The 27,580-nt window shown below is 42.0% G+C and overlaps 1 protein-coding gene across 1 annotated transcript in view; it reads right to left on the bottom strand.

Moving 5' to 3' along the window:
* PDZRN4 (PDZ domain containing ring finger 4) overlaps positions 1–27,140 on the bottom strand; it is a 257,250-nt gene extending 230,110 nt beyond the window's left edge. The window contains exons 1-3 of the mRNA XM_075152744.1: positions 26,481–27,140; positions 23,871–23,957; positions 19,869–19,973 (exon numbers count right to left, since the gene is read on the bottom strand). Coding sequence (XP_075008845.1) covers positions 19,869–19,973; positions 23,871–23,957; positions 26,481–27,140 — 852 coding nt within the window. The remainder of the gene's footprint in view (positions 1–19,868; positions 19,974–23,870; positions 23,958–26,480) is intronic.
* Between the last annotated feature and the right edge of the window lie 440 nt (positions 27,141–27,580).

Genomic DNA, 27,580 nt, shown 5'->3' with positions numbered 1-27,580 from the left:
TTATGGAGCATACCATGCTTGAGAGTTTTTACAATGCTTTGAGTCACTTCCCTGAAATTTAAGTTGTTTATTTATCTCATGTATGAGATCACTTGCACCTTATGACAACAAATTAAAACAACTAAGCAAGCACATTTTTGCTGGGTTAAGATACAGACAGGCAATGAAGAAAAAACATGTACTTTTTTTGTATTGCAGTAGCTGAAAGATCTTCCAAAAAAACTTATCTCCTCAGCAATACCTTCCTTCTCTGACAAACAGGAAAGCCTAAATCTTTTCTCCTCCTGCACATTGTGAGCATGTGGAAAGGGACAAAAATATGTACTGTGCTTCTCTACGAAGACAGCCAAACGTGACCCTACAGATGGGTCATTCTATTGTTAAGGAAAAAAAAGTAATAAAATACTTTCAGGCAAAAACATGTTTATTTAACAAAAGTCTACAACTTCAGAATATCAAACAATATGCCTTTAACTCAGGTATTAACTGTCTAACTTATGGTTGTGAAAGATGGAAATTCATCAATGTACAGAAAGACATCAAAACATATTTGAAAGTGAACCTCAAAAATATGTTTAATACAGTAACTTCCCAAAAAAGTGGTCATCAGAAGCCATTTTGACTCCTCAAGTTCTTCTGCCATAGTTTTTCCCACTCATCCCACATTCTGAAGTCCACCCTAAAATCCATCCCCTCCAAAATACCCTAGCTTCTCCCGCTTCAAAACCCTACTTCTCCCATCACTTCTCCTCTATTGCAGGCTCCCCGTACCAACCGCAATATTTCAGCACCTCAAGTTCATCCTGCTCCCACCTCACCTCCCCTCCTCTCCCAGGCCGTGAGCTCCTCCACCACCTTCCCATTAGCTACCGAGGCCAGTGGGGTCTTTCTCTGTCCAGAACTTACCCCAGGGCTCTGCTGGAGAAGGTGGCAGAAAGAGAGCCAGATACGGCCTCTAATAAATAAATACAATTCTAAGGGCAGAAAAAGTTTGTATCCTAAAAAATATGATAGTCTCAAGCTACATTTGGCATGATAAAGATGCAGCATACTGAAATGACATGATTTTTTATCTGGTTTACAAGTGCTATCCCAGTGTGTAGAGCAATGATTATTGGCCTGTCAGGGAGGCCGATATAACATGACAATTAACTGTTTGGAAAGATGATTAATTTGGGGGGGGGGGGGGATCACTCATCTAAAGTGAATTTCTTACATAAACACCACTAAAATCAGTAGGACACACCAGCTTAAGATCTTTTTTGCTTTGTTTTCTAACGACATAGGTTTTATTCTCAACTCTTGTAAGATGTATCTCCCAGTTGTGACTCAAGCGCATACAGCTGCAGTAATATCTGAAACAACACAGGAGTCTACCCTCTGCATTTGTTCAAAGCTTTCAATTAGTATTGAACATTGTGTTTAACTGAACAACGTTGTTATCTGAGATAAAAAAGCACCAACTTCTCTTTTTTGAAAAAAAAAAAAAAAAAGAAAATCCACAAAAAAAACCCCAAACCTTTGACCTGTTATGCAAATTGGCTCAGAAACATGGGGTTTTTTTCCATACACTTTAAAAGTAACTGCAAAGATTTATGCCACACCGAACTTCATCAGTTCAGAGATGATTTTGGAAAGCTACATATAGACACACATTTGTTATATATTCAGAGATCATTAGGGACATATCAAATGAAATATTTTTTAAAAAATGTTAAAATTTGTATGATTTACCTCAAGATACACACCTGCAGCTGACTTTACTGTAGTTTGCTTTGCTATACAATCCTCAACACCAAAATTTACACAGACACTCTTCAAAGATCAATACTGACCTGTAACCACATGAAAATACGCGCTCTCTGTAAATGGGCACACAGCCCTGAAACCAACTGGCTTTTTTGTGTGCAGCTCCCTGTTAAGTAGTCAGACACAGATCTTCAGGGATTCCCTTCTTTCAACAAGGAGTATTAAGAGCAGTTTTGGTTTAGGTCACTCAAGCATACACTTAAGGTTTGTCTATACTATTACTGAGCCAAATCAACAGCAGCTTCTTCAGAGAAGCCATTTACAAATACAGAACACATCACACAGATCCACACACCACCTGTGTGTGCTGACAAACATGGTATTTACATTTAATATCAAATTTGCCTGCCCAGTTGATGGCTTCTGAAGGCCAAAGGTCTTCTTGTTTCACGACGGACATAAAACCATACTGCGACTTACCTAGTCACAGATGGCAGTGTACCCTAAGGTGCTGGTGCTGTGATCCACCACGCAGCACGGATACTAGCCTTTCCTCAGAAGGACAAATGGGAGAGGAAGGGAGGATGGGGAACCAGGGCAAAGATGAGACACTGTTCGCTCCTGGAAGATCTTCTGGGAGCTAGCAGAATAGCCACAGCAATACGGCTACGTTCACTTTGCCATACCAAGACCTATTTGCCACAGCACACCCCAGCACTAACAAAAGCAGCAGACAACCTCAGAACCTAGATACACAGCTGATATTGCAGTTGTGTCTCATCAAATATAGCGCCATTGGCTTTTACTGTTAGTGACTCTTCTAGATGCTGAGTTAGCTGCAAAAAAATAATAATAATAAAAAGAAAAAAATCTGTGTTGACTATTCAATCTTGATGTGGATAATGACCGCCCTTTCAGAACCAGTCCCTCGGTTATCCGCAAAAAGAAGAGAATTAACCATCACACTACTGTCTCAGTTTTGAGTAATAAGACATGAAATTTTCATTTATCAGAATTCTACAAGTCAGTTTAAAAAGCTCACAACTTCTCGAAGTGCTGCTGGAGGAAGGCATGAGTATGTGCACGCAAGTGTGTCTGCTTTTCCCCCTCCCACCACTCCTTAACAGTATCACTCTGAACTGCATGACACAGAAGGGAGGAAAAAGCAGTCATCATTCACTTTCTTCACCTTGATGAATGACCCTTCGTACTGCAAACATACTTTACAGTGCCTTGGTTGGAGGATGAAAGCTGTATTGTAGTATTCATAGAAATAATTTGCGTTTGAAAAAAAATCCCTCTGATTATAGTGATTATAGTTTCAGACCATGAGAAAAGAGACTCTAGTTTGTTACTCACAGCAGCTTTTACAGCTTAATCACTTCCAAATCCTCACATGTAAAGCAGTAGTTTGAGAAACTATGGTAGTTGCTTTCTGAACACAGGAAGACACAGCTCACAAGTTATAAAAAGACATTTTAAATCTCATCCCAAAAGCACAGCTTTATGGTCATATAATAGCTGAGTTGGAAAACTGTTGCAAGGGAAAGTTAAATGATATCCAGAATGCACGCTTCAAAAACCATGTTAAAAAAAAAAAAAAGACACCAGACTGGAAAAAACTGCGTAATAGATAAAATTTCAGATGTTCCTTTTATACTATCCCTTTGCGCCTTACCTCCTAATATCTTCACTGTATCAAATAAAATGTGACAAAACTTTCCACCGAAGAGTATTTTAAGAAATCCAGGATTTAAAAGGGCTTTTGAAAACCACCATACTGAACATTAAATGTGTGTCACTTTCTTTCAGTCTGACTCATTTATGTAGATTGTTAATTCACGAGGCAAGGATTATACTTTACACTGGTGTTTGTGCATCTGCTGCAGTAGTGTTCCCTGTCTTCACTGTAGCCTCTCAATACCAGTTCACTGCTACTTGCAAGAATAACTGAACACTACAGTCCTACATGGCAGAGATACAGAACCATTCTATTTTCCTTTTTTTAAATTGTATATTTATATTTTCATATACAGACACTATATATACACACATAGAGAGAGAAAATACTTGGACAGGAGTGAGGTTTTTAGGTATTGGATGGGGTTTGTTTTGGTTTTGCTTTTTTGGACAGAAGCACTTTTCCACACTCATCTGATGTAGGAAAAAGTACAGCACCTTTCTAAAAGCCAACTACTTATACACAAGACCTTGAAGAAGTCCCTCTGTTAGCATTTAAACAACACCCCATCTCCCAAATTTCACCAAATTCAGAAGCAGACACAAGCATGCCACAGACCAATAAACACCAAATGGAGACTGAAAAAAAAAAAAAGTAAAAAAACCCCAACAAAACCTTTCAAGGTATTTCTACAGCCAACATATCCTTCCAACTTTTAATGGAAGTGGGTATGGAGCTTTTAATGCCTCTCCACAAAGGCATCCTCAGAATCAATGCATCTCACATGTGTGCATCCTAAAACCCGATGTGCTCATCCAGTGCACAGATATGCTTGTTGCTATTGGGTGGAAACACCCAACCATGAAGCACCAGAATAAACTCACGTAGACATATCAACAAAGATGACCAAGAACAGGAAAAGAACATTTTGCAGGAAACAACCCCCACATCTCTTAATTTCTCAGTCCTGGTTTAAAAAAAAAGAAAGAAAAAACAAAACCAAAAACTTCTATTAAAGATACATGTAATAAATTCTTCTATGTCAGATTTAACGAGAGCACATTTTGCCCAAAAGCCTGCCCATCTTTTATAACTGTCTTTGATAAAAGACACTGCCTTCCTTCCCTTAGGCCTCCATACAAAATACTAAACCCAAAAGCAACAGAAATGCAGATTAAAATTTCTTACTTTGAGCAATGAGACAATTCATATTGTTCTCTTGCCAAAAGAACGTCACCAGTCTCTCAATCTTTGTACTGTCTGTTTCTCTGAACAAACTCCATCTCTCTGAAGACTTCTGAAAAATGAAGCACCACTCCACTGCTTGGATGGCTGGCGGTCTGTACCATTTCACACACACATCTGCATCTTCACTCGCTAAAACCCATCACCAAGGTTCCAAGAACAGCTACTCAGATTCCTCCAGAAACTGCCAAAATCAGAGGTCGCCAACTTCTAAAAAGGCACAGAGAACAGTCAAAGCTGAGATCTAGGAAGCGCCCCCAGCTGACACAGCTGTTCTCATCATTTCTTCCTCTACAGCAGTCAGCTAAACCAGTGGTACGCTGACCATCCTCTTAGGGGATACAGATTGTCTTCTCATACTTGGGTTTACTTTATTCCAATCCCAAAGATACAGAGATTAATGGGACTGGATATGACATGAAACCATATGTTAAATGATTTCAAAGCTAGTCTCTAAGTAGGCAGGGCTTACTGGAGCATTTCAAGTTGCAACTTTTCCCATGCTAATTCCTGCCAGATTTTGAGTAACAACGTTCAAAATTTAGCAATCAAAATATCTGGAACATGGAGTAAGGCTTGATCTTGTTGTTGTATGCACATTTTGTTTGTTTAAGGACAAATGTAACATTGAGGGAGTCATTAAGACTATGGAGTTGGAGCAGGACATCTCAAATAGGAGTACCACAGCATGGTTTTGTACCAGTTTTGTACCTGAATTTCTCTTTTCATATTTAAGCTGGCATTTTACATATTATGAACATGGAAACCAATTCCTTGTACATCCAAGCTCCCATTTAAATTAGTGAAATATGTAATTCCACGAGAATGGAATATCAGACCTATGTGAAGTGTAATGCAAGAAGGTGAATGAAACAAGTTACATTCTTTCCTCTTAAATTTTATTCATTCTTGAATGACACAAGATTCAGTAAGATTTCTTCTGGTTTTACAGTGAAGAACTCCGTACAAAGAGGCCTTTTATCCCAACAATCTAACCTCAAAAGTACTAAAAAGCAATAAAAAAAAGCTGGTTCATATGAAGCTTCAAAAGAGCTTAAGATGTATCACTACCACTGTCTTCTTTGGAAGGTCAGATAAATCTCATCCTAACTCCAATGTCACTACGTTAAATATCTCAGCCTGAACTAATCACCTTTGCTAAAAATAGGTGCCTAACTCATCTTTAGTAGCTACAGAATAAGAGAACATTACAACGTTTAGCATTAGGCAAGATGAATCTCATCTTAAACGTTCCGCGTGCTCTAGATTCTGTGACGCTATTTTTAGATTGGGATTTCTTTTTTCAGGGCTTTGTACACTGCTGAACACACAATCGGCACTCAAAAAAGTAAACATCAGGCAGATGGTTTGGCACAGGCTGGTTAACATCACTTGTTATCGTCCTCCTACTTTAACAACATGGATTCATCATGGTTTGGCGGTCAGCCACTTATTGATAAAATGTACAATATATGAACTTGGGGAAAACTCAGCTCACTTAAAAATCAGAAAGGGGGGGGGGGCGGAATCGATGATGGCACATGTAATTTATAATTAGACTCCACTATTTTGTGAAAGTCTAGCACACATTTCTCTCTATACACTCCATTAGCCTTTAAGGTCTCATTTCATCTCCAAGTGGCTGAATCAAAGCAAAAACTTACCAACTGGGTATGGAATTTAGGCTGCTTCTCCCAGAACAGATCTTTAATAACTCAAGATAGCAGAGCCAGACAACAGGTACTTTGAGATGACAGAGAAGCGCGACACTGGTACTTGTATACTAAGCAGCAATTCTGGTTAAGAAAGCAGGAGGGGATATTTTTTGTTTTTGAAGTATATAAATGAAAACGGACAGGAAACTTGAGATGGAAAGGCATCTTGTACATAGTAGCTAAAATACCTCAAATTGCACTCTGCCTGTGCCTCTGCCCCCATTGGTTAAGAGACTAGAATAGCGTGCTGAAGCATAGATATTTAATATTTAAATGTCAAAAAATGGAAGCGTCTAGAAAACAAGGGATTAAGCTAACCTTTTTGTTGTGATAAAAGATTTAAATTACAACATACAGGAATTTCTAACTAAATGGTTTACATTTCATCAACATTTATCTCATTGAAAATACTCTCTAACATTGTCAATTTGATTTTTTTTCCCTGTTTTTTTTACTGCAAAAGTAATTTTAAATCTCTACTGCAAGAAAACATGAAAGCTGCCATCCCAACAACCTCATTGGGAAGGACCACAACCCCACTGCAAAGCCAGTTAGTAGGAAATAGTGGCCCACGGGCTCTAGGTGGAACTGAGGTCATCTGAACTGAACCCAACCAGTTTTTCCCAAATTTTTAAATTAAAAAGAAAACGATAACTATGGCCAAGCAGATCTGAGAATTGCAATCACAGTAGTTAAACTAGCCATGCTAACAAGTAACATGCTGGCTTTCAAATTAATAACTTTTTAATGGCTAGTATAAGCTGCTTCCTATACGACACGTGCTTCAAAGCATACACAAGAGGTAGCTCCTTGAACTACAAAAGTTAAAAATCACAGCAAGGACAGCACAAAAGAGAAAGAGACAAATGCAAAGCAATACACATAGAAAGAAGTCACTAACGTAAACACACAGTTCTTCATTTTGTCCTGGAACTCCCCAAAGTACTTGTTGATGACATCAGGAGAACGGCAGTAATGGACTGCAGGACTCTGACTAACATAAGACACAAGTTGAGTTTAAACAATCAGATTAAAACTTTGTTCTTAAATTGCTCTGCTGACTTAGGACATTCACAGCACTTTCTGAACAGTTCATTCTCTGAATTGTGTTCTGAAATGTCAATGTGTTCTTTAATCTTTATAATATTGTCCATGGTTTGTGTTAATTAAAAGATAAAACCTCTGGATTAAGTGATGAACACTGATTATTCAGTTTTCCATTACCTCATAGCAGGGAGGAGGGAAAAAATACAAAAACCCCACACTCTTAGTACAAGGGTACAGTACTTAAGTGACTCAGAAAAGAAGGCTGAAAACAGTGGTCTACATTAATGAGAAATTCTAGCAATAGTAAGAGTTCTTTACAAAAAAATCATATGAACCATTTTTGTTTCTTACAGGTTCTTTTTATATTGAAAAAATAGAAACATTCTTCCTAGTCCCTCATGCTCTTCCTACTCTTTTTTTTAAATAAAAAAGAAAAATAGAGAAATCATTAAAAATTACACACTTATTTAAAAAATAAATTTTAAAATATTTTGAATATTTGAAAACAAGGAAGAATCCCTGTATTTTTAGAAAATATCATACTTATTCTCATAAGGAAAAGTTCCTGCTCACCACTCAAAAAAAAAAAAAAAGATATGCTAGCAAGTGCATTATGACTTTAACACCATTCTTTTGGTCACTAGAAATTAAATTTCTGTTAAGAAGCTTCTCAAAAAGTTTTCCATTTAACCACGTCTAGAACATGCTAAAAAACAGTTCTGCTGAGCACTTAGAGATTTCATAGAGACATTAAGAAAGCACAATGCAAGGGACACAAAGCCTAAGTCAGAAAGTGCTGCTACGCGTCCGGCGCTAGCACAATGCGTCCAATTTGGATCGGGGCTCTGAGCACCACAGGGGAAGTGATGGATTCAGCTTTCTGCTCCAGACTGCTGGATGTTGTACCACTCAAAAATGCAATTAATCCATTCAAGAAGGGCACAACCGCCTGAAAGCTCCTGGAACATTTATCTTGCATGCCACAGTAGCAGCTACTATTCAGAGAAGGCTGGGGGGTAGGCAAAGGTATGTGCTGAAAAGGCTTGCTGACAGCATGAAGACCATATGGCTCCATACTTGCCACGTGTCAAAGACTAGCCCAGCTCAACCAAACTGTAACAGAGAAGTGTAGGGATCCAGATGTTTTAATTCATGCAAGACAGCAAATCCCTTCCGTTGAAAATAGCATGCCTTCTTCCTGTGAGCTGCTGGAAGGACTTCAGATATTAACCCACTTGATCAGCATGCTTAAAGAAACAAATGCAAGATTGAAAGACTGTACTCAGAAACAGAGGGCAAGCTCTGAGCCACTGGATGTTCTAAATGGTCAGGAAAAGACAGATGAAGGGGAAAAAACCCTCATGTTCTATATCAATGTGTTTTGGACCTTCTCCTACATTAGATGACCACTTCTAGACACACAGATTCATAATTTATACAATTTTAAAGAAGCTAAACTATTTGATAGGTGTGTGGAATACAGTGATGTTCAAATAAGGTTTTCATACTTAAAAAACAAGTAGAAAACAACAGGATGTCAACAGTTATGAATTAAATTTTTCCATAATTTACCCTTCCCCCTCCCATTTCCCAGTCTTGCTACTTGAAAAGACAAACAAATTCCTCAAAGAAAACATGTAAATCATATCTTGTAAATAACATACATAAACTTACTATGTAAATAAACATAGCAGCCATGACTTATTTTGTCAACAGTATTTCATAAAGAAAATGCCTTCCAAAATTATTTGAATGAAGAAACAGTGTTGAGTCATTCTGCGCTCCTTTCTTCCAGCAGCAGTGATTCAATCAAGCTGGATCTACATACAAAGTTGTAAAATTACATTAGATTTGCAATTCCAAACAAGACATACATTTACTAAAATGTCTGTGTATTAGTAACAAATGTACTTAGCTTAGTATATTTGATTTTACTCAGCATTGTCTTTGATGGTGGTTTGAAGAGACCACATCTGCTCTTGCCAATTTGAAAATCAGTTTTTCCATTACAGTATAGTTTTAAATGCTGCAGAATTTTGCATTTTGGAGAGAAGATGTTTCCAAACAACAAACTTTTTTACATTATCACTTCAATTTTCAAAGCATTTGGAAAGCACAATGCTGTACACACTTCTGACTACTCCTATTCACAAGTTCTAAGGAGGAGTGTTCTCCTGTTCAACATACTGCTGCATTTCACAGCTCCTAAAAAATTAGGTTATTAATTTTTTAAGTGAAGCCATGAATAATTACTTCATTTTGAGCACTTCTGCACTGGCCAACACTAATGGCTTTTTTCACTCAGCCTCCAATTATAGAGAACAGTGATTAGCTACTCCTTACAAATATAATTAGCTGATTAAGAAAAAGGGCAGAAAAGATCAAAGCTCTTTGAGCATATATTCTTGGATAGCAACAATCAATTCAGTAACTTAGGAGGATAAAACTGCATTCACACAACATATGTAAGCTGTCATCTCCTCTAACTGTGAAGTTGTCTCAACCACAATAAAGAACAACCTTCATGAAAGGCCAAAGAAGGCTCTTTTCACTTTTTGAAAATGCCAAGAGCTTCTGGGGTGCCAGCAGCATGTGCTGTGGGAAGCACAGCTTCCTCACACATCCTTCAGTGCTAAACAACAAACAGCGTGGTCTCAGACTTTATCAGAGCTTTCCACAGCTGGGCTTACCATCAATTATTCCCACTAGTCTTCTTCACATGAGCCTCAAAGGGTTAGCTCCCCCTGATCCATCCTGAAGTGCTCTCTGAAGCTTCTGACTTTTTCTATTCACGGCATAGTTGACAAGGTTAAGGAAAGTTATCAGAAAATGCCTTTCCTCCTTTCAAACCTTCTGGAGTTCACCAGGTTAGGGTACTTCAGCTCCATAATGACCATCAGGTCCACCATATCTATAAGAAAGACTTGGTCCAAGAGCAAGGCAATGATACACAATCACACCTACAGCCCAACTGTCATGGACATTCAGCTTGTTAATGGAAGAGAAAACACTTTCTTCAGGCTGACCCAATATCATGCCCAGAGCAAAGACCAAAGAGCAAGGGCCTTCATCACCAAACCTTGCCACCTTCAGCAACAAATATAAAGATACATTTCTATGACCTTGTCTTCCCTAACATAAACAGACACCAACATGTAAATATGTGTGTATGTAATTATTTGAAAAATTCCTAAACAAAACACTCCCCTGCACATGCCCTTCTCTTCCTGGGAAGGGGATGAAAGCAGCAGCATTTGACAGATGTTAGTCAAGTTGTTTAAACACTTTCAAGAAGGCATTATGAACACCTCTAAAACCTCATATAAACAAAAATTTCCTCCAAATGTACTACCTCAGCTGCATATAAAACTGCATTGCTCCTGCTGCTGGGTGAGAAGGAAGTGTGCTAAAGTTCCACTGTTTTGCAAGGTTTACCTTAAAGCTTTTAAAAAAAAAAAAAATCATGGGAAGGAAGAGAAAGATGACATGCAGCAAAGACAAGCTCAAACAGGGCATCTAGGAAGATGCTGAGTTTCAACCTGCCAAGTTTCTGACACGTTATCCCTCAGGGGTGAGATTAGATACTTCATAAAGGAGATGGGTGTGATCAGGCCTTCACACGGTGCCTAGGGATCTGTGGTGCATGGTAGCAACACCGTTTATGGGATTTTGCAGGTTCTTATGTTAGTCAGCTCTGGTTAACCAGAATCCTTCCTACCTAACAGCACCACTGACTTGCCAATTTGGCTCCTGCCCCACTCTGCAGACACAGTACAGTTATCATAGTTCTGCTCCAGTACTGTTCCACCTTATTTCCCTATCAGAGTTCATGGCAGTGTGTATAGATGATCCTATTCCACAATTCAGTTACCCCTATTCCTACATCCCCTCCATTTCTCCCACACTCTCTATTTATGGGCGAGCACTGGAAAACACTCCTGTGGAAACATAAGGTTGGTGCTTTGTATTCTTTAACTGTAAAGCTCAGTTTCGCCTGTTTTTTTTCTTCCATGCATACTCTCCTTCACTCTTCCCCTTCTGCTCCTACAGTGATCCAGTTGCTGTAGAGATCCACCACAGTCAGAGCAAAACAGAAAAATCTCATTGGAGAAAGGGGGTTATACACACTCATGTGCATGCAAGATCCCAAAGCCTCTTCTATCATGCCTAACCTAAGTCACCTAGACAAAGATCCAATATGGTAGGAGTAGCATAGAATCATAGAATTGTTTTGGTTGGAAAAGACCTTTAAGATCAAGTCCAACCATTAACGCAGCAGTGCCAAATCCACCACTAAACCATGTCCCTAAGCGCCACATCTACACACCTTTTAAATACTTCCAGGGATGGTGACTCCCCCACTTCCCTGGGCAGCCTGTTCCAAGGCCTGACCACTCTTTCAGTAAAGACATTTCTCCTAATGTCCAATCTAAACCTCCCTTGGCGCAACTTGAGGCCATTTCCTCTCATCCTATCGCTTGTTACTTGGCAGAAGAGACCAACACCCACCTCGCTACAACCTCCTTTCAGGTAGTTGTAGAGTGATAAGGTCTCCCCTGAGCCTCCTCTTCTTCAGGCTAAACAGTCCCAGTTCCCTCAGCCGCTCCTCATCAGACCTGTTCTCCAGACCCTTCACCAGCTTCGTTGCCCTTCTCTGGACACACTCCAGCACCTCCATGTTCTTCTTGTAATGAGGGGCCCAAAACTGAACACAGTATTCGAGGCCTCACCAGTGCCGAGTACAGGGTGACAATCACTTCCCTAGTCCTGCTGGCCACGCTATTTCTGATACAGGCCAGGATGCTGTTGGCCTTCTTGGCCACCTGAGCACACTGCCAGCTTGTGTTCAGCCGGCTGTCAACCAGCACCCCCAGGTCCTTTTCCTCTGGGCAGCTTTCCAGCCACTCTTCCCCAAGCCTGTAGCGTTGCATGGGGTTGTTGTGGCCGAAGTGCAGGACCCGGCACTTGGTCTTGTTGAACCTCATACGGTTGGTCTCGGCCCATCGATCCAGCCTGTCCAGGTCCCTCTGCAGAGCCTTCCTACCCTCAAGGAGATCAACACTCCCGCCCAGCTTGGTGGCGTCTGCAAACTTACTGAGGGAGCACTTGATCCCCTCATCCAGATCGTTGATAAAGATACTAAACAGAACTGTCCCCAATACTAAGCCCTGGGGAACACCACTTGTGACCGGCGCCAACTGGATTTCACTCCATTCACCACAACTCTTTGGGCTCGGCCATCCAGCCAGTTTTTTACCCAGCGAAGAGTATGCCCATCCAAGATGTGAGCAGCCAGTTTCTCCAGGAGGGTGCTGTGGGAAACAGTGTCAAAAGCTTTACTAAAGTCTAGGTAGACATACAAAGGTGCAGTACACTAGCTAGCTGCACCTCAAAAGAGCTATGACTCACAAGCTGAAGAGGCTTGCTGAAAAGGATGATACTGCCTTATCTCTGGAATATACTAATTCTGCAAATAAACTAGCTGGAGAGTTCATCTGGTGGTCATACTCCAACCACATGTTTGGCATTTCCACTTTTTTTTTTTAGATAAAAGCGCTGTGAGCACACGTTATTTCCACAACAACAATGCAGTATTATACTTGCACACATGCCTGCCTTGTCTGCCAGAACAAGCCCAAATGAACACAGCTGAGAAACCCTCCTACAGCCTTGCGCCTCTCTAGAGCTGCGTCCACAGCAAGTTCTCAGCAGATAGAAACTTCTCAGTTTACACCTCAAATAACAAAATGACCTCTTAAAAGCCAAGGCATTTTAAATTTTTTCATGATGCTGTTTTACACAAGTACCAAAATAATATTTTGCCTGTTTACGAACATAAGACTCCATTCAATCAACTAAAGGATCAAATACTGAATTTCTGATCCCAAAAGCTTAAGTCATTATTCACCATTACCCTATTAACAGCATGTTCTCCACTTCTTAAATATCATTTTGCTTCATTTCTCCTTTTTCTTTAGGATAGAAAGTATTTTGTGAAGTCTTCTTAAGATTTGCAAGAAAACATTATATATGGAAGTGTAATTATTTCAGTAGTCCATTCTCTAACATATTTCACCACAAAAAATACAGAATTTTTAGGTCACATATAAACAAAAGTCTCATGTTCTCTTTTTAAAACATAGACAGTAAATTGCTGGAATTTTAAGTGCTTTCTAGAAAGAACATAACCTGTTTTCCCAAACACAACATTTGCATTTTAGTTCAGTGAGTAGAGAGGAACGCAGGCACCTCTAAAGACCTCTAGTGAGTTCAGTCAAATTTGGGCTACTGATATTTCTGAATTCAGGCAATAAAGTACAAGATTCAGGGATTCCAGAATGCCCGCAGTGAGATGTCAGCTTCCTGCACAGACAGTACATTGAACACCAAGTTCCTCCACCTACATGAGATCCAGCCCGCATAGCCTTCTGAGAGTGGGCATCAGCAGCAGTAACCACATTTTAGATAACACAGCAGCTAGAACAAAGACCAGGAGGAGGAAAACCCCAGCTACTAGTATTTATTCATCAAGGAACCCCATCTTTCATATCTAGGAAAGTGTCCTAGCTAGAGGATATCCCGGTTAACAGCATTTGCTACCTCCCCTCTCAAAGTCAAGACACTATGAAGTCAGAAATGCAAGTATCATTCAAGAAAGTGTCACGTAAGATGCAAAACTGTGCAAGAAAGAGGGGACTTGCACAAGCACTTACCTAGAAAAGGGGAGGACCAGTGTTCCAGATACAGCTCCCAGGAACCAACATCTATTTCACAGCAGATTATCACTGGATAATCCTGACTCTCAAACACCTGCTGGACCTAGCTCCATTTGAAGAAGATGGGTGGAGGCTGGCCTCACACAGGATAGCCTCTGCCCTAGTAACGAGGGCAATTACCTGGATAGGTAAGCTCAATCCTTTGCAGGCAGGGCAGAGCCTACAACCCAGATCTCACACTTCTTGGAGAAGCACTTTAAGACTTCCTGTTAAGTAAAAAAGTTAGTGGGGGCAGTAGCTCCTATTCAAATGAAGTTACGTAGAGACCTGGTCACACCTGACATTTTTAAAGTTTCTTCAGACAGCTGAAAGAATTCAGGTGCCCAAAAACCTGTATCTCAACAGGTGAGGGAGAGGTGAAAAGAGGCTACAGGCATTTCTAAGCCTATGGTATAACCAATTTATTATGCCAGGGATCTTTCAGACTAATTAGGAGTTATCTAATGAATGCAGGTGCCAGACTGGTTACCTGCAACATAACATTATGAATTTGTTAAGGATTTAACAGAACTTAATATACCTCAGGCTATTTTGGGCATATTTAGATACACTGAAATCCACACCACTAAAATTAGCTACATAAAAGTTTCCTCAGCTACCACCCAGATCCTACTGGCCACATCATGTGCAGCTTTGGTTCAAAGCCATTCCAAATCTACTAGCTCTGATCCCAGCAAGACAGTTTTTAAGCTCACTACTTCTACAGACATAATCTGACAGTGGAGATTCTTAGCCAAATAAACATGACTAGTATCAAAGATTTTGCTTGAGCAACATAGTGAGTGTAATGACAGAAACATGAAGAAGATAAAACATCACAAGGCTGACACACAGCACAGTCAGCAGTCTGGCAATAGTTAAAAAAGTTTCTGTGTAGGCGCTTTGCAGATGTAAGTTACTTCTGCCAGGATAAGCCTCAAGACTTCATCTTTATTGAAACTGGCTTTGCTGACATGCGCGTGAAAGCCATTGTGTGTGTACTCTCCAAAAAAGTGAAAAGAACAAAGGGAAACATGGAATAAGGGATGAAGTCTTATTTATTATATACTTACAGAGCTCAGGCTGCATAAACAAAACACATAGTCATGATACATAGGCATCCATCTCATTTTTCAAAAAGACTTAAAGATCCCAGACTAAAAATGTTTTTCTTTCCCCTCTTCTCCATCATGCCTGCTTCTCAGTCATCAAATTAATGAGAATCAACTGACTAAAATGCAAAAGGGCCAATATTCTCGTTTCACTTGAGAGTAAAAGAACAGAAGCCTTTGCCTTGCAGTGCAAGGAACAGAAAAATACTTGAGCTTTCCAGACGATGATGTGCTTAGAGTTCCTCATATGAATACTTTGGTCTTCAGCCTAAGCCCCTTTTACTTGCACACAAGGTTTTTCACTGCTATTTTGTTATTTGGCAAACCTACTACAGAAGGTTCAGCCGTGACTACAGGGCTTTGTCTCCTAGGCAATGTAAATTAACAGTAGCTCTTTTTCCTCAAATTGATGAAATACTGCTCTTTTAAAAAAAAAAAATTCAGGAATTCCATCTGGATTGCAAATCCTGTCCTGGTCATGTATTTTACATGCAACACTGAAGTGAAAAAATAAAATCCACATATCCCACTTTAGTAATACAATGGTGTTTTGCAAGACATTGTGACTTACAGAATGAAAGAGGACTTGAGAAAATCAGTCTCTGTTTTTTTCTAAGGTTGGGCTTAAAACCAGAGATGACATACCAATTTTTACAAAATTTAATATTATATAAAGAAAAACCAAGCCAAAACAAGTATAAAGAACTAGTTCAGAATGGCTTGTTAACTAGGCATTAACTAGTGTACTTGGAGCTCTGGCCAATGTGGTGCTATTCTTATGTGAAGTCAAACTGACTGCAGACTGAGAGTAAAATCTTCCTCCACACAGAAAGAGCTGGTTGCAGTGTTACTGCTCAGAACTATAAATATGTATAAAAAAAGCAGCGGGTAAAAGATTTCTGTGTATCACCAACATTGCCAAGGATCATAGCTGTTTTATACTGCCTTGAGGAAGCTATTACCATTAGCGAAGATGAGCAGTGAACCTACTCAGTAGGAAAGATTTGCATGAAGTGAGGGGGAGATGAAATGATGCATAGCTGTATAACCATGATCCATTCTAAACGTACTTTGAATTTTCTCCCAGCAGCAACCAGAATTCTTTTAACCAGCACAGACTAATAGACAGTCCTGCGCATGGCTTGCTGCTTCTCTTCTCCTCTTGGGATTCACAGGCAGGGTGGTAAGGAAGACAGAGATCCAAAAATTAGAGGTCTGGTGGGTTTATACCACTGTTCAGATCCAAGGCTTTCATGTTGGGACTCACAGGTATCAGTGCTGCATCTAGTTTTATGAGATGCTTTTTATAGCATGTGATCAGTGTTTAGTCCTGGAACACATGCTGCACTGTGTTAATTTAGGGAGCTAGATTTTTGGAGAAAAACTTTTGAAAGCAGCAGAAGACCGTGACATCTGGAGGAAGAGAAGTAATTCATGAGGAAGAGTTTCTCCTTGATGAACAAATAATGATAATTTTTGGCTTGTAATAGGATTCCTGAAAGTACACATCGCCAAAGTGCTGCTTATGCACATCACTGTCCCAGGCCAGCTTTACACTTCATAAACAAGTCTCTTCTTACAGAGGAGTTAACCTTGAGTAAAGAGGGTAAAGCTGTGCCTGAAATCTTCTATTCCTCAGCAGAACCGTGAAAATGACCAGTGCGGGTCCTGTGACAGCACCTTGTGAAGAGCTGCAGGCCCTGGACACAGGCTACCCGGGACTGTCGCCTTTCACCTCTCCCTGTCACCCTCACCCACCACCACCCTGCCAGCCCACAGGCATCTGGTCCAGTTTTCAGGTTCTCAAGCACAAAATATGCTCACCTGAGAGTAAAGCCCACATAAACACCAACATTTTTCAGGCGGAAGAGTCAAAGAGGCTCTATTGCCCATATTCTGGGCACACTGATCTCAAAAACCTCCAAGAACTCAAGTCATTTGTGTGGCATTTTTACACTTAGAATAAATATCTTAATAAAGAAATCGGATTTCTCCCCTTGGCACCCTTTCAAATACCGTAACAATTACTTGGCAGAGTTGCTGCCATAGATAATGATGTATACAAAGTAAAAGGCAGCAATACCTATGTCTGCCAGCCTTGACTCACAATTCCAGCTGCCAATGCCATAGGACTGTGAAATCCATTTGCTGCACTGGGTTACCCACGAGATGGTCATCTGAAATGAGCAGAACTCACTGTCGTCAAGGACGTGCAGTTAACATTTGTTAAACATCTGATAAAGCACTGAAACAAATTACCTTCTTTATTTAGCAACACGCCTTGAGAACAGATTTTCTCCTGATTTAATGTGATAGTTCTGTCCATTATCCCATTAGCTACGCACTGCTAGAAACACCCCGGGCACCACATTGCCAAACAACTGACTGAAGCTATTAAAGGCTCTTCGAACATCATCGGTTCCTTCTGCTCTTGATTACTGAAAAATGGTCTCATAAAATATCACCCACTAGATCAGATCACCAAGCGAGTGAAGAGCAAGCAATAATAGTAAGTCCCTATCAACTTTTCACCCTATCAACTTTTCACCAAAACTCATATTCTGTGTATCTGCCAACATATTTGAAACATTTACACCATCCGCCTTACTTCTTCACAACAGAAGCTTTCATATTGATCCTTCACAACAAACCGCAGCAGCGCTGGCAGGGCACCCTGGGGCAAGAAGATATCGATAGCTATGTATGGGCAAGGGAAAATTCAACTTTTTGACTCCAGCTGCTTCCTGCATCTAGCATGAAGGAATAATTACTTATTTGCATTCCATTTAGAAAGTCTTAATGTAACCACTTCTCCTCTTTTTATTTTAGTCCAACAAATTTTGAAATACTGAAACATTTAGTAGAATATTTGGCCTAACCTTGAACATTTTTAAATGCTTGCCTGAATACAAAAAATTATATACAAAGCTGTTGTATATTAATATGGTGAAAATGGTGCTCCATTCAGAGCTGTATGAGTACTTATGCTAGACTGGATCTATAGTTTCACATAGAACTGAAATCTGTATGTTCTCAGTAGCAATTTAAATATCAGTATGATTTTATGCAGCCAGAATTTTTCAACAAATAAAAATCAAGCATCAATTATGGTGGCATTTTGAGAAATGTCCTCAGGTTTAATAAATGCTGGTTTGTGACTTTATTCTTCCTTCCTCCAAAACCTCTCCATTTTGTCTTAAAAATCAAGGCACTATAAAAGAACAATAAAATAAAGCACGAAGCGTTGAGCAAATGCATAAAACTATATAGCTGGTCAGTCTGTAGAAAATACAACATGGTAAGTGAAATAGTAATGTCAGAAGAAAATAGATTTTTTCAGCATAGGGCTGCTGTTACAAAAAAATCGAATGCGAAAGCTTTTTGTATATCTTGAGGAGAGAAGAGTTATGTTGCAAACTCAGTTCTGCTCAGCCAACTTGGTTTCTTCTAGAGATGCGTGTATCTGCCAGCTAAGAGCATGAGCTTTATTTTTCCAAGAAAATACATTAATTTGGTTTCACACACTGCTCTAGGCTCCCAACATTAAGAGCAATGCCAGCATTGAAACACTTGGCTTATGTTTCTAGTCCTTAACAGCGATATAAAGCAAGAAGCCAGCAGCAGCACTCTGCATTTGTCTCCCAATCCACTTGTTTCGTGTGTCTTTGTTCAAAACCCCGTCCAACTGGCAAGTTCACACCATGCTTCTGAGCCTCCCCTAAACCCAAGGCTGGAGTGATGTATCCTAAACAAACCCAGCAGCTACTGGTATGTGCTGTCATTCAGAGAGTTGTAGTAGAGCTGTGATGTGAAATGCTGTTTTGACAGCACCCTAAGGAGTCTGTTTCAGTGACTGTTTGAAACTGGTCCTTCGAGACCTCTTAGACGTCTAATTATGGTTACACATGTAGGCTCAGCAGCAACCCTATTCTTCAGACTGAGATATTGGGGTTTTTTTAAAAATTATAGTTATTTTATGGGAAAAAAACTGCATACAACATAGGAATAAACTTTAAAATTTCCATGCTAGCATATTACATGACTGGAAAAGAGCTATATTGGTCCTGGTGAGAACAGCAGATGATCTACTTCTAATCATATAGCAGAAAGTACTTTCCCTAGTTGCTTAAGAAGTTTCACAGCACTGCTTACCAGCACAGCTTCTCTGCAGTCTCCCAGAGTCACAACAGTAATACCCCCTACACGGGGCAAGATCAATTTCACTAAATCTGTAATTCCCATAGAGTAGTTTGCCTTCCTTCTCAAGTTAATGAAAAGAAATACAAAATGCCTCTCTTGCTATTAGTGTAGACTATTTCAGTGTCTACACCTTTGCCTTCCTTAAATCAGCTTAATCCCGAGACCAATACGTTTATTAGTTGTTGGAAAAATCCATCATGCATCTTCATAGCTGAGAAATGTTCGAGCAGTTCAGTGTACAAGAATCATGTTTAGACACAGCAAAAGAGGAAAATTACAACATAATTACTGTAAAAAACATCAAATCCTTGATTAATCTGATAATATAACAGACTAATCCACTGGTGGTTTTTTTTTTTCTTACCTCAATAATCTTGTCATGAATTTGCAAGCCTTCTGCTTTGTCTGCAGGTCCATTTTCCAAAATCTTTGACACATAAATTCCCTCAGCAGATTCCTCCTGATTGTTCTGTACCAGGCGATAGGGAAGTTGCAAAAAGGGCCACATTAGTATAAGAAATGAGATGGTACTAAAATCAGCAGCAATGAAAAATGCAAATCCACCTGAAATATGCGGCTCGCTTTTCTAGCTAAGAATTACGCTCCTTGGGATTTTTTTTTTAAACTTGCTTAACGCAAACTAGTCATTAATCAAAAGGACAGAATTAATGAACCATTCCAGCATTTTTCATAAGATTATCTATTTACTTCCGGTTATTTTAGTCTAAATGAGACACAGGGTGCAATGGTAATCAGATCTCAGCTCAAATATTTAAAGTAGACCTCAAACTTCACAGCAGACAGTGACTAGTACGCAGAGGAAGATGCTCATAAAAATGGATGTACAAGTGTTTCTCTCAGGACGGAAAGAGCTCCTGCAGTACTGCTGCTTGTAAACTTTTTTTCTGCATTTGCAAATAAAGCTCCAAGGAACAAAGTGACATTAGTTAGCTGGCATCTAACTAATGTGGTGGGATTTGGTTGGAATTGGTTAACCTCATAAATCCTATTCACATGGGAGATTGAGAACTTGCTCAACTGTGAAATCCACACAGATCAGTTGTAGACAGAAAGAGAACCCGCTTCCAGCTGATCTCTACACATTGCTAAGTACAACTCACATGAAGGTCAAATTTAAAGCAGACAAGTTATCTACCACAGCTGGAACGATATACCTGATGTTGTTGCACATGCTAAAATTACTTCATTTCATTGCATGATAGTTTAAAGTAGTTTAAAAACATTATTAATACAGAAATAATGCCAAGCAGACATTGCCTAATTGAAGTATTTTTAAGTGTTCATACAAATAATAACCTAGATAGTAATAAATGAAGGAATCTTTTTCCAGATGATTTATGCTTTGGATAGCAGTTTATATGATGCTTATTTTGCTTCTGTGACTGGTAAATCCCTGCATGATTCATGTGTACAGGTTTCTAGGTCTAGGTCCTATACACTCATTGGGAAATTTTTTAAAAATTGTTTCTGTTAAGAAAATGATAAAGGCATAACAAAAAATGGAGCCACTGTAAAATATACTGTACAGTGTGTGGCAACTGGCCCCTGGAGACTCAATCCAAGTAGATTTCAAGTTAACAAATAATTGTTCAACGCGATGTTAGTCAGACTATGCTTTCATGAACTCCTAGTTTTTGTCCTTTGTAACAGAGACTCATAGGTGTCAGGTAAGAAGCAAAAGGGAAACTTACTAACAGTTCCAGCAATATTTTGAAATTATAAACAGACCTCTGCTGAGTTCCCATGTAAGCAGTGAGAAATGAAACTCTGATAAAAGAAGCATAATAGTCATTAACCAAAATGCACGAAAGACAGTGTTTATTTTTTTCTTAAGAAAACAAAAGGCTAGATTACAGTACCTTCACCCATATAAAATTGTATTTTTTTCCATAAGAAATTTCACTGGCTTTTTCAAGAGTAATGTATGACCCAGTAAGAAAAAGGATATTTCAGTCTGGCTTGTGGTCCCCACTGGTATCCTCCAGCCCTGACACGCAAACGCCACACGCAGCATACCGAGCTCCGGCACCTTGTCACACAGTCCGCAGGCTGCGCGGCAGGGGCTGGAGGGGAGCTACGGCGATGACGGGTCTACCTGACCTTCAGCTGAGTCTGCGGGTGACTGCAGGAGCCCCAGGCCCCCAGCACACACCTCCCTCCAGCCTGGCTTTGCCGTGGTGTCCCCGGGGGTGACAGCCTCCACAGCCTGCTCTGAGGGACAGTCCTCCCAGCCAGCCAGAGCTGGGGCCCAGGACAAAAGTGGGGATCAAAGCAGCCTTGCTCCATTAGAATAATGAATCACCTCCCAGAAACACACATTTCTGTGAAATAAGTCCTTTCCTGAGAAAATACAAGACAAGTTTGTGATGAGTCATTCCTTTCCTCCCTTCCTCCCCTCCAAGTAGAAGGTGAACGGTGGGGAAGCCTACTGTGGACTTAAATGAAACACAGCAAATGGAAAGTCTGTATGTACGTTCCCCAAGTCACCAACAGTCACCTGCTTTCCAATGGGAAAAACCTGCGTTGTACTTATAAAACACAAATAACGTGCGGTGAAGGAACACATTCCCACGTAGGTGACTAATATAATGACACCTCTGCTCTGCTCTTCCGCTGCAAGAGCCAGCGCTTCACCCAAGGGCGCTTTTCCCCTGAATGTACAGATCACCTTCATGAACTCTTTTTGTCTTGTTACCAAACAATTCCTGTTCCAGTATTTAAGTTTTTGAGCAGAGTTTTTTATTTTCATGATTTGAGTCAACTCAATCCTTTTTTCCTGTTATTTCCTTTGGCACCAGATATGTAGAGCGAGACCTTATACTGATATCTGAGAACTGCCAATCAAACATCTGTGGTATTCACATTTATCACACATGACAATAAAACAAAACAGAATTTCCGAATTAAACTTCAAAGACTCAAAAACCCCTGAGACCCAGCTCTGCCTCGCAGCAGCACCACCTTCTCCATCTCCAATTATCAGTGTTAACAGTAGACCATGACCATTTCCTTCTCTCCAGTCAGCAGTCCTCTCTACGAATAGTGCTATGAACCTTCATATATTTATTATTTACTCCTTAAACTTCCAGAATATTCATTCAAAAAGCCTAACAGTTTGTAATATAAGAAACTGTTCCAGTATGCGCTGTCAGCATGTAAGTACTTCAGAGAAACTCAGCTGCCATCCCAAGAAAGCTGAACACCATGCTCCCTTTTCCCTGCAGTTTTCCTACAGCTGTAAATAACAGAAGTCACACTGCAATCCAAACTAAAGATTGTCTGGACTTTGTTACTGGTATACTCAAAATATGGATATAATCAAAGCGCGTGTATTTTATCTTATAGCCACCTGTTGTCTCATCCTTCCACTAGAAAATCTAAGAAACTCTTGCTTTGGATTTACAGCACCAACATTCGATAACTGCTGGTCTTCATATTTACCCACAGGGAACAGTAATTCTGCAGCACAGACAGTGAACTTCTTAGGCTAATGGGAACAGACTCTTTGGCACCGCTAAATATAGCTTTAGAGCAGGAGATTGCCAAACTAATATACAGGGTCTGATTCCCCTCCTCAATAATAGTAGGAGGTTACAATTCTCCTGCTTAACAAGAACCTGATCAGTGCATAATTATTACCAAGCCTTTTTAATCAACTATTAATTTTCCAGTTTAACAGGTTTCTTTACCCTTCACATGTAATGACAGTCCTGATTAATGCTTTTGGAAGGATAAAGTAAAAAAAAAAAAAGCATATTCTTATGCATATTCTTGGGGGGGTAGTGATCCTGATGCATATTCTATGGTTTCCAGTGAACTTTCTAAACCTAGACTGATGAGACTAGATTGATTTAAGGTACAAGATTGATGAAAACTGTTTCAGTTCACAAGGAAAGAAAAATTGAAAGCAGGCATGTGAGAGCAGGACATGTGCTTAAACTATCTGAGCTACAGAAGCAAATTTTCATCTCTCCTTTAAATGAAAAAAAAAAGCAAGCTGTTTCCAAAAATTCCAATGGCTTAATCCTGCAACAATGACTCTTATAAGCAGTCCCAGAGATTTCCATTGAACAGTTTGCATGAATACATATTATCCACATGGGAACTGAGAGCAGATCAGCCTGAAGTTTTAAAGCAAAAACAATGGGAACACCTTTCCTGAAAATGAGAATAATCCAATTCTCACAAGATTATGTTTTCAAAACAATGACTCCAATTACACCTGGTAACATACAGTTCTTCTATCTATGGAGCTGATTCCATACCTACTGTCATCAAAAGTAACTCTTTTATTACTAACAGTGTATACAGTAACAGAAAATACAGTCAAAATAACCTACATTACCTGATTGGGTCGTCCTCCTATAATATTGAATCCCAAAGTATCATTTTCTCGGTGTAGCATGATCGTTAATGGTTTGGGTTCTCCTCCCTAAGAAGCAAGAGGTGAAATATTGTTAAAGAATACAGTCTCAAAAAGAAGATCTTAAGTGAAAGCACTAAGTACAAAAGATTTTTAGTTGGAGAATATGTAAGATAAGGCTTAAAGGAAAATCAGGCTGAAAAGATAGCAAAAGACTTCGCACTGGAAAAAAAAAAAAGGAGAAGTCACGCGTCACTGAAAAGTAACAGGTAACACGTGATTATCTTCAGTGCTGAACAGAAAAAAGTGCAGGCTTTTGGTGGGAGCAATGTTCAGCACCACTGAAAAAAGTCAGAGCTCTGAAAGTCTGGAAGTCTCTAAAAAAATAAAATCCCTATATGTGTCAACGTTTCAGACATTAAACATATAGGTTAAAATACACAACATTATAATTTTCAGACCCCCAAGTCACATCAGTACACATTTCATAGCAACTTTCAGGGAAGTTATACACAGAAAATAAAACCCAACTCTTCATCCCAACTTTTCACTTCTCTCCCAAAAAAAAAGAATCCAAAACCATGTCTGTAAAAAAGTAGTTTTTTCTAAACAAGGTTTAAAATACAAAGCAAACATTCAAAAACAGTGATGGAGTCAAAGTTAAAAAAGAAAAAGAGAAAGAAACCTCTTCCTTCAGTGGAACAGGTAAATAATTTTTAAAAAAAAATACGAGCAAAAAAAATTTGGGGGCTTTAGCTTATTTCACCTTGTTCACATATGATGAGAGCTACATTTCAGGAGCTATATTCCCCACAAAAAAACTGTATTCATCCCGCACAGTTAGGTGTTTGCGTTTGCCAGTCTCTAGTTGATTAAAATGAATTTGACACCTAAATAAGTTATACCTTTCTAAACATTCAAAATATAACACTTAACGCTGAAGCCCATATTTTATTAACCGTGACAGTGAAATGTTTTATTGCCGCATGATACATTTGATTTTAATGAAGTACATTTTTACTTTATTGGTAGTTTTTCTTCCAACCGCCTGTTTTGTTCATTATCCCCGTCTCATCTGTGAAAGAGATTTCTGGGCGGCAGTACGTACAGCAACACCTACTGGCAGCGCTCAGAAACGGCAGATGCTCCCTCCGCTGCTGCCCAGGAGGAGCGATGCCTCCACGCCTATCCCCACACCTCCTGCCAACTCCTTACTGAAAATCCAAATTTCTCTCCTCCCTTCTACAGCCACTGCTTTTCTCGCACACCCCACACTCCTTAACAGTCACTGCTGCCCCCCTTCATATGACCTTATTCCATCTGCCAAGAGATGAAGCAGATGTATAAACACACCTTCCAGAGCCGGCAACCTAAATCTCATGGATTAGCTAGCCAAAGGAAATCAGAAAAAAAAAAAAAAAAAGAGAAAAAGATTAAATATTCAAGTCTCCAAACACAAAGTTTCTCAATGCCATGAAGACCCATGTTTCTAGGCACGCAGGTGTCTTGCGAACAGCATCCCCTTTTCCATTTCCCATGCAGCAGTCAGATGCCCAGCACACTACATTGCTTCAGGAGTGGGTTTGGCTGCCGTGACCTTTTTCTACTTGGGATTTTGCTTCCCAAGAGTCCGTGAAGATTTGGGTAAAAAGAAAAATTCTTTGCATTAAAGCATTCCTCACCACGGCTGCAACCAGCAGTGCCAGAGCCTGCACAGAGATCTTCCAGCCTGGAGTTAATGCTCGAAAAAACCAACCCCCTTACAGCGAGTGAAGCCAGCTCACCAGTACTCTCGGATGGTTTATTCAGCCTAAAGGAAGGCAGTCGCTATCTCAGCAATGTCATCAGACCTGAGAAGAGAGCGAAGCACTACACCGGTCCCTGCTATCAACAGTGCCAACTGCTAATCCATTCTACCGAACGAGAGAGACTTTGCTGTCCTTTCACCATCGTTTCCAAAGTTTACAATGATTTTATGCTCCAGTTTTTTAAAACAACTTCTTGGCTGCTCAAATAAAAGTTAAAAGGCAGCTCCATGCCCCTGAGCTTCTGCCAGTCCCAGCTGGAGCAAACTGAGCAGCAACAGCAGCCGGCTCCCTGCGAGGCAGGGAGCCTGATGCGGACGCCCTGCCCGGAGGAACCGGGACCCGTTTGCCGGCTGCCAGCCGGAGAGCGAAACCCTCTTCCCTCCCGCCCGCTTCCCATCCTCTCCGGCCAAGCAAGCGACAAGCCGCGCTCGGCCACCGCCGCTGCCAGGCACCGCTGGTCTCACCACCGCCCGGGCTCCGGCGCCGAAACAGGGACAGCCAAGAAGCCTGTGCCCGGCCGAGGCTGGTGGCTGCATCTCCCCGAAGGCGGCCAGGGACGGGCAGAAGCGGCTCGCACCGCCCGGGAGATGCGAGAGGGGGGGATCGGGCTGGGTCCCGGCGCGGACTTGGGGGTGACTGCTGGCCCCCCGGGAACACCGCTCGCACCGTCACCCCGGCCGGTCGCTCACAAGTCGGGCAGGGCGACAGCAGGTCCAGGGAGAGCATCGCCGGAGGGGAGCAGGCCGGGGCGTGCTGCCCCGCTCCCCTCTGCGCCCGCACTCACCTTGCCGGGCTGGCTGCCCGCCAGGTCGCGGGTGATGCTGCTGATGTGGCTCATGTACTGGCCGAACTTTGCCTGGTACCGCCGCGCCGTCAGCTGCACCTCGCTCTGCAGCGCCGAGAGCTGCGCCAGCAGCGACTTCTCCCTCCTGCTCCAGCGCAGGGCCTCCCTCTTCAGCTCGGGACCCGGCTCCGGGCTGCCACCGCCCCGCAGCGCCCGCAGGCAGCGGTGCCCGCCGCCCGCCCGCGGCCGCGGCTGCCCCGCTCCTCCGCCCCACGAGGGGCCGGGGGGCGGCCCGCCCCGCGGCTCCGGCTCGGCGGGGCCGGGCGGCGGCTGCGGCGGCCCGTAGCGGCACGCCGCGAGGTGGGCGGGCAGCTCTCGCAGCCGCACGGTGCGGCCGCAGCCCCGCGGGCTGTAGTCGCACTTGACCTCCAGCTTCTGGACGAGGCTGCGGAGGGGCAGGACGGGGCGCAGCTCGGCGGCCGCCAGCGGCCGGCAGCGCAGCGGGCAGCGCCGCCGCCGCGCCGCCCAGGGCAGCAGGCAGCCGGCGCAGAAAACGTGCCCGCACGGCGTGGACAGCGGTTCCTCCAGCACCCGCCCGCAGAGCTTGCACTGCAGCTCCGCCGCCACCGGCGCCGCGAAGCGCGACGGGTCGAAGCCCATGGCGCGGCCGGGGACCGCGAAACTTTCGGCGCCGCGGCCCCGGCCTGGCCCCGGCGGCGCTGGAGCCGCTCCCGGCGGGCGGGCGGCGGCGAGGGGCGGGCGGAGGAGCGGGGCCGCGCCGGGGGAGGCGGGCGGCAGCGCCGAGCTGGAGTTCCCCGCGGCTCCCCGCCGCCTTCCCGCATTAACTCCCTCTCCCCGGCGCTACCGCCCCACGCCCAGCCCCGGCACCACCTCCGCCCTCCCGGGGCATCCTCGCTACGCGGCGGGGCGAGGGGGCGAGACGCGGGGAGCCGCCGCCGCCGCCCCCCGCCCCAGCCTGCGCCCAGCGCCCTGCCCCGTGGGGGCACCGTCCCGGCGGCCCGGCTGTGCCCCCGGCGGTCTCTCGAGGTTGGGTTGTGGTGGCGGGGCTAGAAGTTGACAGGCTGCGAAGCAGCGAGTCG

The sequence above is a fragment of the Calonectris borealis genome, chromosome 1 (assembly GCF_964195595.1).
Source record: "Calonectris borealis chromosome 1, bCalBor7.hap1.2, whole genome shotgun sequence".
In the NCBI taxonomy this organism is placed as follows: Eukaryota; Metazoa; Chordata; class Aves; order Procellariiformes; family Procellariidae; genus Calonectris; species Calonectris borealis.
Note: the sequence above shows the minus strand (reverse complement) of the source record. Positions and strands in the feature narration are given on the sequence as shown.